This window comes from Urocampus carinirostris, chromosome 20 (genome assembly GCF_059441175.1).
Source record: "Urocampus carinirostris isolate Australia breed hairy pipefish chromosome 20, RoL_Ucar_1.0, whole genome shotgun sequence".
NCBI lineage: Eukaryota > Metazoa > Chordata > Actinopteri > Syngnathiformes > Syngnathidae > Urocampus > Urocampus carinirostris.
The window spans coordinates 19,003,548-19,022,953 of record NC_142368.1 but is presented as its reverse complement, the minus strand read 5'-3'; the positions used below and the strand labels follow the sequence as shown (position 1 = coordinate 19,022,953).

General features: G+C 39.3%; 1 protein-coding gene across 4 annotated transcripts in view; it reads left to right on the top strand.

Moving 5' to 3' along the window:
- The window catches only part of tfap2b (transcription factor AP-2 beta), a 31,047-nt gene extending 12,532 nt beyond the window's left edge, over positions 1–18,515 (top strand). For all 4 annotated transcript variants that reach the window (XM_088325115.1, XM_088325113.1, XM_088325114.1 and 1 more), the window contains 4 exons: positions 3,448–3,667; positions 6,726–6,844; positions 10,216–10,357; positions 16,764–18,515. In XM_088325115.1, the coding sequence (XP_088181241.1) occupies positions 3,448–3,667; positions 6,726–6,844; positions 10,216–10,357; positions 16,764–17,040 (758 nt within the window). In that variant the 3' untranslated portion in view covers positions 17,041–18,515. The remainder of the gene's footprint in view (positions 1–3,447; positions 3,668–6,725; positions 6,845–10,215; positions 10,358–16,763) is intronic.
- The last annotated feature ends 891 nt before the right edge of the window (positions 18,516–19,406 follow it).

Below are 19,406 nucleotides of genomic sequence, written 5' to 3'. Positions count from 1 at the left end.
AAGAAAGAGAAAAGAATAGAAAATGAGAGAGGAAATCCAAAGAATGAGAGAAGAGAAAAAGACAGAGCGATAAACAGAGAGAAAAATAAAGCACATGGGAAGCAGAGAAAGAAAAAAGGGTGTGAGAAAGAGAGAAAGTGAGAAAGAAGCAGGAAATTGCGGTAGACAGAGAGATAAAGAAAAATAGGAGAGAGAATGAATGAGAGAGATAATTAGAAAACAAAAATAAATAGAGAAAAAAGAGAGATGGAAAAAAGAGGGATGAAAAGAGAAAAACAAGGGAGACAGAGTGTGTGTGATAAAGAGAGAAAGAGAGAGAGAGGGAGAAAAATAGAGAAACCACAATAGAGAGAGAGAGAGCAAGCAATAGAAGGGGAAAGGGAGGAAAAGCTTAAAGTAAAAGAAAGCTAAAGGAAAAGAAAGAAAAAGAAATAGAAAAAAAATGAGGGAGACAAGTCTAAATAACGATAGAGGAGAAAAAGACAGAGCGACAAAGAGAGAGAGAGAGAGAGAGAGTGAACGAGAAAGAGAGAAAGAAAGAAAGGGAGTGAGAAACAGAAATTGTGGAAGAAGAAGGAAATGGCAAATGACAGATATAGAAAAGCGAGAGAAACAAAACGAGAGGGTTAGAAAAGTATATAAAAGGGAAAGAAAGAGAGATGGAGAAAAAGAGGAAGATAGAATGAGAGAGAGGGAGAAAGAAGGAGAATGAAAGACGTAGAGGATAAAAAGAGAAAACAGGCTAGACATGGTGTGTGTGTGTGATAAAGAAAGAGAACGAGCACAATAGAGAGAAAAAGGAGGAAGGGGAGAAAGTGACCAAAACATACACAAAATGAAAGAATGAAACAGAAAGAAAAAGAGTAAGAAAAATCAAAAGAATAAGGGAAGAGAAAAAGACAGAGTGATAAAGAGAGAGGAAAACAGTGTGCATGAGAAAGTGAGAAAGAAGAAGAACATAGCAAAATACAGAGAGAAATAGGAAAAGGAGAGAGAATGAGAGAGAGAGAGAGTTAAAAGAAAGGGAAAAGGAAAGAGAGAGAGAGAGAAAAGAAAAAATAAAAGAAAGGTAGCAGGAAAGAATGAAAAATAGAGAGAGAAATACCACCCCAGTTCCTTTGCGAGTGGTGTCTGGCTTGGGCGACATCAAGTGGACATATTTAAAACTGCAGCTGACCCACCCCTCCCCTTTGCTACATTTTAAGTATTAGTCCGAAAAGAAAACTTACAAGAAAAGGGACAGTGTGTATTAGACCACTAGATGTCCCTGTAGTGCCTCCTGCGACCAAAAAACGGGTGCTAAAAAGCACAAGGAAAAATACAAGCGACTGATATTTAAAGTAATCAAAATAGTTACTTCTCAATGTGAAAAAGAGAAAAGAAAGGAAACGGAAGAAGAGTGGAAAACAAAAAGAAGGGAAAGAGGAAAGAAGCAAAATAAGGAATAAATGGAGAAAAAATGAAAAAGGAAAAACAAAAGGAAAAGAAAAGGAGCATAAAGGGGAAAAGAGACAAAAAACAGGAAAAGAAAAACATCAAAAAGAAAATTAAAAAAGGAATAAAGGAGAAAAAATTAAAAAGAAGACAAACACAAAAGATAAAACAGAATAAAGACGAAAAACGGAAAGAAAGAGAAAAAACAGGAAAAACAACCAGAAAAAACAGGAGTAAAAAAGGAATAGTGAGAAAAAGAAAAAGAGGAAACACAAGAAAAATGAAATACAAAGAAAAAGGAAAAAAGAGAAAAAACATCAAAAAAGAACATTATAAAAGGAGTAAAGAGAGAAACATAAAAAAGACAAAACAGAATAAAGACGAAAAATGCAAGAAAAGAAAGAGAGAGAAAAAAACTGTAAAAAAGGGAAAAGAGAAAAAAGCAAAAAGAGAAAAAACATCAAAAAAGAAAATTATAAAAGGAGAAAAGAGAGAAACACAAAAAAGACCATCACAAAAGACAAGAGAATAAAGACAAAAAATGCAAGAAAAGAAAGAAAATAACAGATTTTCTTTTAGAAAAACAAAGGTAAAAAAGGAATAAAGAGAGACAAAAAAATAAGACAAAAAGAATATATAAAACGAAAAAAAATAGAACAAATCCTATTAAGGAGAAGCACAAGAAGAAAAAAAGGACAGCGGACAATCGTGTCAGGTCCCTTTTGTCATGATTACAGATGTAAATCACTAGTGCCCACTCCTTTGGCGCCAACTGCCTCGGGTTTTGATTGGCTCCCTGTTACTATTCGAACTCAGTCCTGTCAATCCCCTTTGTCAGTCCGTCTGCAAACCTCAGTTGACACTAGGCAAGCCTTTTTTGTCGACCCTGACTCCAACCTGTTTTTGCTCCCTCTGTCCCCCGGCTTCGACCCGTTCTTGACCCTGACCACGTCTACTCTCCTGTCCCGGCTTTCGACTTTTTTGTCCCTGACCACGTCTACTCTCCATTCCTCGCTTACCACTCGCTTCTGACCCCGACCACGTTTTTGCTCTCCTGTCGCGGTTACTGACCCGTTTTTTCCGTTCCCGACACCGCCATCGCTTGCCACGCGAGTCCCACTTCCGCATTCAGAGCGACCTGCTTCCCGCGTCCAGCGATCACCAGATCGTGGTGCAACCCTTTCCTTTCTTCCAATAAAACTGAGAGAAACGTAACGCAAGTGGGTCCTGTCTCCGTTCTGGTCTTGACAAAAAATACAGTATTAAGATAAGTAAGATAATATTAAGTAAATGAAATGCGAGTTTACTATGAGGAAGAGTTACTGATATCCGCCTACCTGTCAACTTCCCAGCATTTTATACGTTTTTGATCATTTCAAATTGTGTATGCTATATGAACATTTTAACATTTTGTCTCACACCTGTCCCGTTTTTGCTCCCGTCTGTCTCTGGTTACGACCCGTTTTTGATCCTGACCACGTCTTCTCTCTTATTCTGGCTTACGACTTCTTTCGGACCCCGACCACGTTTTTGCTCTCCCGTCCTAGCTACTGACCCGTTTTTCCGTCCCCGACACCGCCATCGCTCGCCACGGAAGATCCACTTCAGTGTTCGGATCACAGTCTGAATCCGAGAGCGACTTGCTTCCCGCGCCTAATAAAAGTCGTGAGAAACGTAACAAAATTGGGTCCAGATTCCGTTCTGGTCATGAACCCTTTAGGTGAGGTTCAGGTTGTGTCAAAAAAATGCAAATCCCTCAACTAGGCGGCACCAAAAAACTACAAATCATCCCTTTCAAACTAACTACCGGCAAACCACCAATTCCAATTGTGAATTTGAGACACCGGATCCAAGAAGAAAACGACATCCATTTTATCATGTTCTCCCAAGGAACAGCATCATGCGCAAACTGCACCACAAATCCATTACTAAATCCGAAACACAGTACACATTTATACGCCATTGATCTCAAAGTACTACTCAACTGAAATATCTCTTTCCACCTTTTGTTAGTTCCCTTGCCGCCCAAGAACATGGGTTCCTTGATGCTGGGCAAAGACGGCCTGATGGGCGGAATGAGCGTCAACATCAATGAATTGTTCTGCTCGGTTCCCGGTCGATTGTCTCTGCTCAGCTCCACCTCCAAATACAAAGTGACGGTCGGGGAGGTGCAGAGGAGACTCTCCCCTCCCGAGTGCCTGAACGCATCATTACTCGGGGGAGTATTGCGAAGGTATGTGCGCCCCCTACCCATGCACCTGCTGCACATGTTTAGACACTGATGGTAAACCAAAATACTTCAAAACTAACGACAATACTAGGAAAAGCTGAGTTTTTGGCGCCACGTTGTCCCCAGTGTCCCTTTGTGTGTCTACGACTAAAAACTACTACGGAAACACGACAAAATTACTACAAAACTAAATATCAAATTCAACGCAAAAAACTGGGGACCTTATCTACTAATTTTCTTTCTTTCTAAAAATGAAAAAATACTATAGAATTACCACAAAGGTACCATGAAAGTAACATTAAAATACCAGAATACTACGACAGAAATATAATACCAGAAATACTTTAAAAATACAACGACAGTAATATCACAAAAATACTAAAGAAATATGACAAAAACGCTAATATGAAAAAACTACAACGAATCGACAAAAAATACAACAAAAATACTACAAACTAAATGTAAAATTTAGTGCAAAAAACAGGGACCTCGTATAGTATTTTGCTTTCATTCTGAAAAATAAAAAAATACTATAGAATTACCACAAATATACCGCTACAGTCACATTAAATTACAAAAATACTATGACAGAAATATAAGACCAGAAATACTTCAAAAATACAACTACAGTAATATTACAAAATATTACTATAATATTATATCTATCTATCTATCTATCTATCTATCTATCTATCTATCTATCTATCTATCTATCTATCTATCTATCTTTCTTTCTCTCTTTCTTTCTTTCTATCTATCTATCTATCTATCTATCTATCTATCTATCTATCTATCTATCTATCTATCTATCTATCTATCTATCTATCTATCTAGACATCTAGACATCTAGACATCTATCTATCTAGACATCTAGACATCTATCTATCTATCTATCTATCTATCTATCTATCTATCTATCTATCTATCTATCTATCTATCTATCTATCTATCTATCTATCTATCTATCTATCTATCTATCTATCTATCTATCTATCTATCTATCTATCTATCTATCTATCTATCTAGACATCTAGACATCTAGACATCTAGACATCTATCAATCTACCTTGGTCATATCCCTCAAGAGGGGTGACCGACAGCAAGACAAACACATACAATAACAAAGAAAATAAAAGGGGAAAAAAAAAACTCACACAGAATTTTTTGGACCATGGCTAACCCAATTGCCCAAACACCCAAACAAGTTAAGCACCTTGGCACCCAAGTCGGTCATGCTTTCGTCCCTCCAGATGAAACGGGACACCAGAAAGCGGCCATGTCACTCAGGTCAGGGTGACATAACACAGTCTTTTGTTCAACAGCAGGGACCGACAGCTTTCACTGGTTTACCCCTGCCGCAGCATACGGGTGCCCTGCCCATCCTGGCTCTAGCTCTCTTTCCTGGAGTGCACTCATAGCCCCATCCATCCACGTCAATCGCGGCCTTCCTCTTGGTCTCCTTCCATTGACTTATGCTCTGTAGATCCTCTTCAACATTCGCTCCTCGTCCATCCTACAAGAAATACACTATGGAAATACTTCACAAATAATATTTTTTAAAAAGCTACAGTAATACAACAAAATACTACTACAGAAACACAACAAAACTACTACAAAATACAAAAATATCAAATTTACTGCAAAAAACAGGGACCTTATCTACCTCACTGAAAGATAAAAGGGATACCTCACCGGCCGATTTTGCTTTCATTGTGAAAATTTAAAAAAACAACATAGAATTACCACAAAAACACCACTACAGTAATACTATAATACAGAAATCCTATGACAGAAATATCGTTCCAGAAATACGTCAAAAATTGAACTACAATAATGTTACAAAAAATACTCAAGCTACAATGGAAATACTACAAAAATTCTACAAAAATATTGAAAATCAAAAAATACTATAGATATTACCACAAAAGTACCACGAGAGTAACATTAAAATACCAGAATACTACGACAGAAATTTAATACCAGAAATACTTCAAAAATACAACTACAGTAATACTACAATGCACATACTACAAAAATAATGTGTAAAGAAAACTACAGTAATGCAACAGAATACTACTACAGAAATACTACAACAAATACACAATCCAACTACAGAAATACAGCGTAATACAGTAAAATAAAACTACCGTAATACTAAAAACTAAATACCAAATATTGATACTACAAAAATACTAAGGAGGTACTGACGAAATACCACTACGGAAATATCACAATAAATCTACAACATAACACTACAGAAATACTAAAACAATACTACCACATTCGTTTTACAACATAAATACCTAAAAAATAAAACTACATTAATATTACAAATATATACCATGGAAATACTTCAAAAATAATATTTTTCATAAAACTATAGTGATACAATAACAATACAGCAAAAACACAAAAAAATAAAACTACCGTACTACTAAAAACTAAATACCAAATATTGATACTACAAAAATACTCAGGAAGTACTGACGAAATACTACTACGGAAATATTACAATAAATCTACAATATAACACTACAGAAATACTAAAACAATACTACCACATTCATTTCACAACATAAATACCACAAAAAAAACTACCGTAACACTACAAAAATCCACTATGGAAATACTACAAAAACAAAACTACAGTCATACTCCAGAAATACTATAAAAATACAAAAAATAAGACCATAGAAGTACAAAAACTTCGATATCAAATTTTCAACCTACAAAAATACAACAATGCTTCAATGGAAATACTCTACAGATGGAGTTTGATGGAAACTACAAAAATACTTTAGAAATACTTCAAAAGTAATAATAAAACAAAACTACAGTAATACTACAAAACTAAATAGTAAACGTAAGGCTTATAAGTTTAAAACCAATTTGATGAAACATGTACTGTAGATATCTCCATGTAAATTCGTTCATAAATAAGAAGAATTATATAGGTTCACATCTTAACCCAACTAGTTGCCAACCCAAACTATAGCAACACCCGTATACACCCAAAAATTGTCCTGAAATATTGACATTTTCTTCTTCTCTGTTTCCTCAGAGCAAAGTCCAAAAATGGCGGAAAATGCTTGAGGGAAAAACTAGAGAAGATCGGACTTAATTTACCTGCCGGGAGACGCAAGGCTGCAAATGTCACCTTGCTGACTTCGCTCGTAGAAGGTAGGGCTGGGCCATACCGCCATTTTTGGTATCGGTTGTGTAATTTAAGGAAATGCCACTAGAGGGCACTTCCAATCACCCCACACCCTGTCCCTGATTGGCCTAGGACATTTTGGCACAATGTAGGCTGATTTTCATTTCCAACTTCGTTTTGCACCATCACATTTTCCCTGTCCATTCTGCTTTATGACGTTTGTTTTTTTGTTGTTTTTGAAAGTTTTTTGGGGACTTTATTTGTCAGAACCACAACAGGAGAAGGACCCAGATGCGTAACGTTTCTCACACACGCTTTATTTTACGGGAATGGGGCAGTCATTTGGTGATCGCTGGGCGGAAGAAGTAAGGGAGAAGTCCGGCGTGAAACAACAGGAAGCCAGAGACCGACGGGTTCAATACCAGATACACGAGCAGATACCAGACAGACTGGGTCGATACCGGACAGGACGGGACAGACAGGATCGATACAAGATACACGAGCAGATACCGGACAGACGGGGTCAATACCGGACAGGACGGGAGGAACAGGATCGATACCAGACACACGAGCAGATACCGGACAGGACGGGACAGACAGGATCGATATCAGATACAGGAGACTGGAGACAGATATCAGACAGGACGAGACGGACGGGATCGATACCGAAAACCGGAGATTGTAGCAAAGTATCAGACAGGAGGAGAATGACGGGATCGATACCAGACACTGGAGACTGGAGTCCGATATCAAACAAGACGAGGTAGATGGGAACGATACCTGATACTGGAGATTGTAGCAAGGTATCAGACCGGAAGCGTCAGACGGGATCGATACCAGACACTGCAGACTGGAGTCCGATATTAAACAGGACAAGATAGGCAGGATCGATACCGGGCAGGATACACAAGCAGGAAACCGGACAGAGTCAAAACACACGTCTTGTGGGTGCAGAGGTTCGTTGACGGACTGACAAAGGGTGAGTGAGAGCACTGAGCTTAAATAGGAGGGAAGCCAATCAAACAATGAGCCGCAGCTGGCGCCAAACGGGCCGGGCCAATCGGGGGCAATGGGTAAACGTGACATTTTTGGGTATGTTTTTGATTATATCCAATTATTTTTGAGTACCGTGAGTTTCCTGCTTCCATAAAGCTGTCTGAATCAAAAAAAGCAATAAAAACAAACCTCAGAAAGCTAGGATGAACTGGGAAGAAATGATGATGATCTAGATGGTGAAAAATGGGAAATGTCCAAAATGTCCGCAGGAAGTGTGACGCTAATCAGGGATAGGTGTAGGAGTTATTGAACACGCTTGTCCCAATTACAAACGAATTAGGCGCCCTCTGGTGGACAAAGGCACGCTAGACCCTAACAGGAAATCCACAATTCCATCAAAATGATTCTACACACGGTTACCATTGTCAAGAACCGGAACAGGATCAGGAACCAAACGCGTGATGTTTTTCACACAAGCCTTTCATTTTAAGGGAAATGGGGAGTCATGCACGTTAGGCAGCATTCTGGCTTGGAATGATAGGAAAGCAGAGGCTGACGAGATCAATACCAGCTGCCCGAGCATATATCGGACGGATGGGGTCGATACCGGACAGGACGGGTCAGACAGGATTGATATCTAAACAGGATAACCAAATTAAACAGGACAAACTAGACAGGAACGGAACTGGAAACCGACATTAAACAACGGGACGGACAGGATTGATATCAAAACAGGATATCGAAATCAAACGGGACAAACTAGACAGGAACGAAACTGGAAACCGATATTAAACAGGACAAAATAAACGGGAAAAATACCGGACAGGAAATACCAACAGGAAACCGCCCTAATATTTATGTTCTATGGAATACGTGTTTGTCTTGGGTTTTAATATCAAGTGTCCTATAGTTTGATGCGCCTTATATATGTAAAAGAAAATCACAAGGAGATATGTTAAAAGTCCGTCTTATAATTACATGAGCCTTATAGTCCAAAAATACGGTAATTTTTATTGCAATATATTTTGAAAATAAAGTCAGGAGAGCAAGTAACCACAATCAAATTTGAAAGTTATAATTTATGTATAACCTTACGACAAACTCACAATATTATTATAGTGATAGTAAGAATATCAGTATTGCTCATACGACAATAGTACCAATCTGATCCAAGTATGTACTCAGTATCGATAACAGCAGTATTTGGAGCTATTTGCCTACCTTTTGTTTTTGTCAAGACCAGAACGGAGACAGGACCCACTTGCGTTACGTTTCCCTCAGTTTTATTGGAAGAAAGGGTTGCCCCCACGATCCGGTGATCGCTGGTTGTGGGAAGCAGGTCCCTCTGAACGCGGAAGTGGGACTTCCGTGGCGAGCGATGGCGGTGTCGGGAACAGAAAAAACGGGTCTGTAGCTGGGACAGGAGAGCAGAAAACGTGGTCGGGATCAGAAACGAGTTGAAAACTAGGAGGAGAGTAGACAAGGTCAGGATCAAAAAAACGAGTCGAAGCCGGGAAACAGACGGGAGCAAAAACAGGTGGGAATCAGGGTTGAAAAAGCTAGCCTAGAGTACACTGAGGTTCGCAAACGGACTGACAACAGGTGCTGGATGGACGTGGGTTTAAATAGTGACAAGGAGCCAATGAGAGTCCGAGACAGGTGCATCACATCGGTAATCATGACAGTTTTAGGGACTTGTGCATGAATAACAAAACTACAAATAAAAGTAAAACAATCCAATGGGTTTCTTCAATGTTCTCTGGTTGATTATACCACGAGTTGTCGGACAGACCCAAATGCAGGACACAAGGAGCCGTAAAACAAGGGACGTGTTCAAACCCCAAGAAGGGGCGTTAATTCATGAAACAAAAAAAAAACTTCACTAATGATAATGGAGAGTGGGACCAGGACTTGAGAGGGAAACTTTAGAGGGAGTCTAGGGGTGGTGAAAGTCTTGAAAGGGAGTATTGGGAAAACCTTTAAAAAGTTGGCTGGAGAAGAAGGTCTTGGAACGATGATGGAACTTTAGAGGAAGTTCTGGAAGATTTAAATCTTAAAAGGGAGATTTGGGAGTAACTTTAAGAAGAAGGTTGGAGTGGCAGGTCTTGGAGTGGATGAACTTGGAACGAGGAGGGAACTGAAAAAGGAGGGAGGAGAAGCGTGTTGACTTGGCGAGTGAATGTCTTCAGGAATCAAAACGAGTCAACAAGTTGAGGTGGGAGCCTGGAGTATTAATGGAGAGAGGAATAGTGAGGGGGACTGGAAAACAGGGTAATGCTGCCATCTCTTGGAGAAGAAGAGCGACAACAGGCACCAAACCATGTCGGATTAATAGTAGTCTGAAAACCCCAAGAAAGGGTGTTTATTCACCTCCACCCTGACTAGAGGTCTTTGTTCACAGGTGAGGCGGTCCACCTGGCTCGGGACTTCGGCTACATCTGCGAGACGGAGTTCCCCACCAAAGCCGTCAGCGAGTACCTCAACCGGCAACACTCGGACCCCAACGAGCTCCACGCCCGGAAAAACATGCTGCTGGCCACCAAGTGAGTCGACGGAGCGTTGGATTGTGGCTGTAAATTGTTGAGCAACCGGGAACGAGTGCTAAAAATCCGGCGTAAAAATATAAACTTTGCAGACTCAAAGTGAGCATAAATCACTATTTTACCTCAGTTCCATTTCATAACGACCAGTAAATTAAAGAAAAACTGCAAATGCAGTTTCAAACTAAAACATTGAATTTCAAAATAAGTGCATTTAATGTGTGTGCAATTTGGCCCCCAATATTATCAGGAAGAAGTCAAACTGTAAAATAAAATGTTAAAAAGGGACAGGATAGATCTTATTCTTTCATTCTAAAAAGAAAAATATATATAGAAATACTACAGATATACTGCTGCAGAAGAACCAGAAATACTATTGTGGAAATACACAAAAATACCACCACAGTAATACTAAAATACAAATATCCTAAAAAAAAAACCTACAGTATTACAAAAACTGCTAACATGTACTACAAAATACGACAGAAATACTATAAAAACATTAGTATGGAAGTACTACAAAACACAACAGCAAAAATACTACCAATATACTACAAAAATAAACCTACATCAATACTAGAAAGATACTACAGAATTACTACAAAAAAATCAACTGTAAAGATACTACAGTATGTCTCCAAAAACACCACTATGAAAATACTTTTGGAGAAATACCACTAAAGTGATACTAAAATACAAAATTACTGCTGCAAAAATATTAAGACAAAAATACTAAAAAAATACGCCGACAGTAGTACAACATTTCTAAAGGTGTACAACAAAAACACTACAGAAATACTACAGAAATACTACAAAACACAAATATAGAGGAAATATTACAAAACATAACAGCAGAAATTCTACCAAAATAAACTTACATTAATTGTAGAAAGATACTACAGAATTACTACAAAAATCCAACTGTAGAAATACTACAGTAATACTACAAAAATGCCACAATGAAAATACTAGAAATAATACAAAAATACCACCAAAGTAATACTAAAATACTAAATTACTGCTGCAAAAATATTAACACAAAAATACTACAAAAAGACACCTGCAGTACTACAAAAAATACTAAAGATGTACCACAAAAATGCTACAGAAATACTACATAAATACTACAGAATTACTCCAAAACACCAGTATGGAAGTATGACCAAACACAACAAAAGAAATACTACCACAATAAACCTACATTAATAGTACAAAGATACTTCAGAATTACTATAATATACCACTAAAGTAATACTAAAATACAAAATCACTGCTGCAAAAATATTAAGACAAAATACTACAATAATACACCTACAGTACTACAAAAATACTAAAGTTGTACTACAGAAAATACTAGTATGGAAGTACTACAAAACACAACAACAAAAGTGCTACCAAAATAAACCTGCATTAATACTAGAAATACACTACAGAATTACTACAAGAATCAAACTGTAGAAATACTACAGTAAAACTACAAAAATACTATGAAATACCAATGAAAATACTTCTAGAGAAATAATACAAAAATGCCACTACATTAATACTAAATTACTGCTGCAAAAATAATAACACAAAAATACTACAAAAAGACACCTACAGTACTACCTAAAATACTAAAGATGTACCACAAAATCGCTACAGAAATACTACAGAATTACTCCAAAACACCAGTATGGAAGTACTACAAAACACCACAGAAGAAATACTACAAAAATACCACCAAAATAAACCTACATTCATAGTAAAAGGATACGACAGAATTACTATAAAATACCACAAAATTAATACTAAAATATAAAATTACTGCTGTAAAAATATTAAAATAAAAATACTACAAAAATACGCCTACAGTACTACAAAAATACTAGAGATCTACTACAGAAATACTACAACAATACACCTACATTACTGCAAAAAATACCAAAGATATACTACAGAAATCTTACAAAAATACTAGTACGGAAGAGCTACAGAACACAACAGCAGAAATACTACAAAAATAACACTATGAAAATGGTTAGTTGGTTGGTTAGATCCCTTAACCACTATGATCGTAGGAGCACCATTTCCTTTGCTGTGTCTTGGGCAAGTACAGCCTGCTAGCACCCCTCCCTCTCCAGGAGAGAAATAATACAAACATACCACTCGACGAATACTAAAATAAAAAAATACTACAACAGAAAAATTACGAAAAAAATACTACAAAAATACAATGACAGAAATATAACAACAGAAATACTACAAAAATACTACAGATGTACTACATCAAATGTACTATGGAAATACCACAAAAATAATACTGTATTTTGTCTAATGCAAACCAAAGCCAAATAAGCACAGCGTAGCAGCAAGTTGCCAGACATACATGGCGGCGACCAGTCAAGTCAAGTCACATGTTGCTGTCATTGACTTTTTAGACAAATTTCAACATATGACCCATGATTTCTTTTTATTGATGTCGACTATGTTTTGTGTACTGTTACCGAATGCTAAATCTATTCTACCCTGGTCATCCGGGAAGGGGGATTACCACTTGTGAGGCCCCTTCTCAAGGTTTCTTATTTTCCTCATGCTGAGATTTTTGAGTTTTCCCTTGCCCGCATGTTGGTTTCAGATTAGGGGATCCTGTTATTATAACCTGTGCGGTCCTGAAACATTTTGAAGGATGGCCTGAGGGAGCATGCAATGACATTTGGATGGATATGCGTGTCTTTAACCTGTAAACAAGTATAAGGTGCAGATGTTTGAATTGTTAAGCAGGAATGGGCTTCCTGGAAGTACTTCGAACATAAACTCGTTTTATTTCTGGCTAAAGTCATTTCATCTAGGCAATTTGAGATTCGGGGAACCCTATTACTTGATCATTTGTATACCTACTAGAACTCGTACTGTGTTCTACTCCAGGGGTGGGCAACTATTTTGGGTCGGGGGCCGCGTGTGACATGTTATACTTCTTTTAAAAAGATTACTTTCTTCAAATTTCAGCAAAATAGTATATGAAGTCCCTATTTTAAGCATATAATTTGTTATTTTGTTTTCAAGTATTACTGTAGGTTTTTTTTTTGTGTTTTTTTTTTGTAGTATTTCTAAAGTCGGATTGTTATGGAATTTCTGTAGTTTTTGTAGTGTTACTGTAGTTTTATTTTTGTACTATTTTTGTAGTATATCTGAAGTAATTTCATGTCGTATTTCCATTGTAGTATTTTTTGCTGCCTAGAATTTGTTGTTTTTTGAAAGTAGATATTTGGTTGTATAGCTGTACTATTTTTTGTATTATTACAGTATTTTTGTAGTATTACTGTTGTAGTTTTGTTGTACTCTCTCTGTTGTATTTGGTAGTTTTTCCATATAATAATAATAATTTCCATATAATTCCATATGTATATTTGTATAGCTCTTCATCACAAGGACTCTCATAGGGTTCCACGGACCACAGACTATTACAAACTACAGACTATTATGACACCATCCCCTGATCTAAAACCTACATGAGGGCAAGGAAAAACTCAAAAACCTCAGTCAAGTCAAGTCAAGTCAAGCCATGTTTATATGTTAGCCCTTAATCACAGAGTCTCAAAGGGCAATCCAGACTACAGACTATTATGACACCATACCCTGATCTAAAACCTACATTAGGGGAAGGAAAAACTCAAAAACCTCAGTCAGGTCAAGTCATGTTTATTTGTGACGTCCTTAATCACAAGGAGTGTCAAAGGGCTGCACGGACTATTGCAAACTACAGACTATTATGACATCCCCTGATCTAAGACCTAGATGAGGGCAAGGAAAAACTCAAAAACCTCAGTCATGTCAAGTCATGTTTATATGTTAGCCCTTAATCACAAGGACTCTCAAAGGGCTCCACAGACCACAGACTATTGCAAACTACATACTATTATTACACCATCCCCTGATCTGAGACCTACATGAGGGCAAGGAAAAACTCAAAAACCTCAGCATGAGGAAAATGAATAAACCTTGAGAAGGGACCGCACATGAGGTAATCCCCTTTCTACGATGACCAGGTTGGAATAGATGTAGCATTAACAAACAATACACAGATATTGTCAACATGAAGTACTTTATAGGTTATTCATAAGCTATAGAATAAAATTGTATTTTAAGCCTCAGTTCTACTAAGGCTGATGGAATCTCAGAGGGTTGAGTATCCCATGTCACCGGGGCCCGAATGGAGAACGCTCTAGGAACCTGTGGATTTCTTCTTGGCCCTTGGGATCAATAGTAGACCAGCGTTTTCAGAGCGAAGGCTCCGGACCGGAACATAAGGGGACATTAAATCTGAAAGATATGAGGGAACAAGTTCATGCATATATACTACCGACAGAACCTTAAAATAACATCTTAAGCGATCAGGAAGCCAATGCAGGTTAGCTAAAATTGGGGTAGTGTCAAGTCAAGTCATATTTATTTGTATAGCCCTTAATCACAAGAAGTCTTAAAGGGCTGATTTTTTGTGTTATTTCCATAGTATTATTTTTGTAGCATTTATTTAGTATGTTTGTAGTATTTCCATAATAGTATGTCTGTAGCATTTCTGTAGTATTTTTGTATTATTTCCACAGAAGTATTTTATGGCACTTCTGTTGTATTTTTGTCACATTTCTGTAGTATTTCCATAGTAGAATTTCCGTAGTATTTTTGTATTATTAGTGCAATCCAACTTTCTTGTCTTAGTTAAAATCCTCACTGCAGGATTTTGTACCAGCTACAGGCTATTGATGCTAGACTTCGGGAGACCAGAGAGTAGGACATTACAGTAATGGAGACAAGAGGTAACAAACTCATGAATTATAATCCCCGCACCAGACTGGGACAGCATATTTATGTATAAAAATGACAAAATCGGATCCATCTCCAGGACCAGTTTCTCCACCCCCCTGCACCGTGTCGGAGGCCCCTGCAACAGATTCATTATTTATCAGTCAAGTGTTTCAAGTCATGAGAAAACAAGAGTGAGGGCGGCCGCAAGTGTAGCCCCGGGTGGAGTCTTCTCCGCTCTACTCAACTAACCCCAGCTGGGCTCAGCCTGTGCCGGCTGTCACTCAATCGCCGCCGTGCTGCTACCCTTAGGCCTGAATTGTATGCGTGTGTTGTAAATGAGAAGCTACCGAGAACCCTCGAATGAAAATTCGGCCTGAAACTCAACGAAAACTGATGTTTGTATTTACCAGTTTCCAAAGCGATATGAAAATAACTAGTGCGGGGGACTTGAAAACCGGGTAATACTGCTGTCTCTTGGAGAAGAGGAGCGACAATAGGCACCAAACCATGACAGATTTATAGTAGTCAGCAAATACAGCTACAGGGGGTGCTTTTCCAGTGGCAAGATCCAGTGGACACATTCAATAACGGCAAGTTCTATGGACTTAAATTAGAAATTTGATTATTTTTTTTAACCAATATGCCGCGAGACCTCATCTAGTGCGCAGGAAATTGAAAAAAAAAGCATACCGATGTTTTCATCTTTGCTGGTGACTTGCTGGTGATCAGTTTTAAGATTCATCCATATCAGTAGGTGGCAGCGAAACACGCTTTGTCCTTTTGTATACTGCATATACTACATAGACATCATAGGCGCCGCCGCGAGCGGCAGCCCTTCCAGCAGCTCCGTGTTATTTCGCTCTTTTTGTGATTTATTGTTTTTATTGTCTGCTTCTATCTTTGGTGTTTTTCGTCCCGTTTGACAACTACACTTTGGATTACTTTCTATCCTATGGTTATGGGTTTTAACGCACAAAAATGCGTTTATTCGAGGAATCAACTCCTTGCCCTGAAGAATTCTCATGCCGGCGTGATGAGGGGGCCCTATCGTCGATGCAGAGCCGGAGCTAAGGCTAAGCGGTTAGTGGCAATATAAGCCTTCGGTACCGTCCGTAATCATGGGAAATGTGAACTCTCTACCAAATAAGTCCGACGAACTGGCTCTGCCGGTGAAAAACATCAAAGCGTACAGGGAGTGCAGTTTGCTGTGTTTTACGGAAACGTGGCTCACGTCTAGCGTCCCAGATGCTAACGTGGAGCTACCCGGCTTCAGCGCTGTTAGGGCAGACAGAGACACAAAAGCCTGCGGGAAGCGGAGAGGAGGCGGACTCACGTGGTGGTGTAACCCTGGGCACAAAGATTTCCATCTGTAGCAGGGACATCGAACTTTTGGCCTAGCGTGTGACAACATCCACTCCGCTGTTGCTAAACTACAACACAGCACCCCGAGGCCATCCTGTTAATCGGTTAATAAACAACAAAAGTTAGCTATCTTCCACCGATCTGCAGTAGTGTTAGAAGTCATGCATTATGATGACTAAAACTTGCCAAGATACGCTAATCTCGCGAGGATATGCAACCTGATATACAACTTCAGTCTTCTTGGTGTTTGTCTCCCCTACAGACAGCTGTGCAAGGAATTTACAGACCTGCTGGCCCAGGACAGGACTCCCCTGGGCAACTCCCGGCCTTCCCCTATCCTGGAGCCCGGTATCCAAAGCTGCCTCTCCCACTTCTCTTTCATCACGCACGGATTCGGCTCGCCAGCCATCTGCGCCGCGCTCACGGCTCTCCAGAACTACCTCACCGAGGCCCTCAAAGGATTGGACAAGATGTTCCTCAACAACCCCGCTAGTCGGCACGGAGACAGCAAGGAGAAGGAGGAAAAGCAGAGGAAATGAAACCTTGTAGATCTCGTTATCTTCTCGAGGATATGCTGGGTACGGCCTTCATCCTTTTTTGTTCTGCTCCGGCATCCGGACGGCGGACTTTGTGTGCTTGTGTTTGTCACCGTGCGGCAAAAGTATCGTGAGTATGAAAATCTGTGAAACAGATTTGTCGGCAAGGCAAAGGGAGGGGTTCATTTGTGTGTGTAAATATTTATTTATATTGATTCAAAATGGCTGTTTTTGTAAATAGGTGCCAGCCATTTTGGAGTAGGGCTACAGGGTGCCCTCAAGAAATGTATACACATTCAACCAAGTCCCAAAAAGTCTTTGCGGCAAGCTAATCATGAGGTAGACCTTTCTAAACCATCTGTCCGTATGAAGTGTCAATGAAAAAGTTACATTCCAAGATGAGTGCATGCTCTCAATGCTTGCTGCAAAGACTTTATTGGGCTTCTATGAAACATTACCAGTAATTTTCCTTCTTTAGAAGGATGTTTCAATGTACTCGGTCTTCTGGTCGCTTCTCATGGATGTCCTGATAAGATCCATCAGCGCTGAAGTTATGTACTATTTTATACGCTGTTTTATTCCACTTATACTCAAAAATACTTGTCCTAAGTTTGACCTCAGCCTTGAGTAAATTTCCTAAACCTCTTTGCTTTGGAAAGTGTCTTTGGTTTCCGTCTGTGCAGATAACAATGATTTATCACCTCGCCTGGGGGGTAGGGCAATGACCTATCACCCTTCTCCCATTCTTCAATCATGGTTGGGAAATTTGCATCGACACGGCGCGGACCAATCAGCCAGAGGCTTGGTCATGGGGCGTGAACATTTCATCGCTATACGTCATAAAAGTGGGCAACCCGGGAGCCCCCGTCGCTCTCTTTCTACACACGATTGTAATTGGCAAGGAAGAAAGATCCGATATGTTCAACTCTTTGATTCGGCTAAATAAAATAACATGTGGACTATACTCGGCTCAATAACTTCTCCGGCTTCTGTAAGGGATTACACTAGACACGGGAAGTGTCTTTGGAGTCAGATATCAGTATAAGAAATGTTAAAACCTTACAGCGCCAAACTTCTCTCTAATTCGAGTAATGCTAACTCTTGTTGATAGTTCTTTGTTAAACTCCCTTCAGAGTTGTCTTTGCACTTTTACTTGGTTTTTAGACTTCCAGTAGCATTTTCTTCAAAGTCAAGTCTGGCAGCCTTCATTAGGTTCATTAGTCTCTAAAGAAGGAAGAAATAATTTAGTTATGAACAGATGGAATGTGTATACATTTCTTGGGGGCCCACCCTATTTGTGAAATGTGTCGCCATCGGGTGGAGACAGAAGGACTCACCCAGTGTTCTTTTTTGTTTTGTTATTTAATTTATTTCTCAAGCTGTTGTCATGGTGCGTAAATGGCTAGACTTACTTTGAATTGTCCTGTGCTTTCATTTCTATCACATTGATAATAAACCATATTTGTTTTCTTACGAGACCCACTCTGGAGGTCGCCTCCCTTTGTAAAACCGCTTTTAAAGTTATACAATTTGTAGATATTGAGCAGATGTGTTTTTATATATTCATCATCCTTCCGATCTCCTCTTTTTTCCACGCAGTCGCTTTACTTCCACATCCTCTCACATTCAGTGACCCGATATATAGGGTTTGTGAGACCTTTCGGTTTTAATATTATTGTTTTAAAATTCCTTAGTAAAAGTCAGGTTGTCACGTTTGTGAAGATGGACATGTGGAAGCAGGCATGGAGGTAGGTGTGCTCAACAAAGGATTGTATTTATTGACAAAAAACAGAAACAGCAAACCAGGTCTTAGAACAACCAGCAAACTGTCCGAATCATAAAAAACAGGATGGAAGTGGCATGGAAATGGCAATGACCAAACTGTTCTGTCAAAACAAGGTCCAGGTTGGGCCTAGATGTGCCCAGTTCCTCACCTACTGGTTGGCACCTCTGGTGAAGGTGGCATGCCAAAAAATGACATATCATCCCCATCAAGTCAAAAAACAGCCAAAAAGGTAATGGAGGCAGCAGCGAACAGTCTTTCGCCGGAATTATGGAGGCTAAAGGTCCTTGGCCGTGCCTGCCAAAACAAGGCCTGAAGTGGCCCAGTAACCATCTCGTCGAAAGGACAGGAACCTTCTGGCCGCCAGGACAGGGACCAGATTAAGCTGACGGACACTCTCTCGCCGCCGGGACAGGATACAGAAGTGGCCTGGGGACTCTTCCTTCGCCGCCAGGACAGGATAGAGAAGCAGCCGAGGGACCTTTCCTTGGCCGCCAGGACAGGGTACAGAAACAGCCGACGGATTCTTTCCGCGGCGTCGGGACAGGGATGTGGAAGCCTTCCGCAATGTCATTTTTTGGTTGGG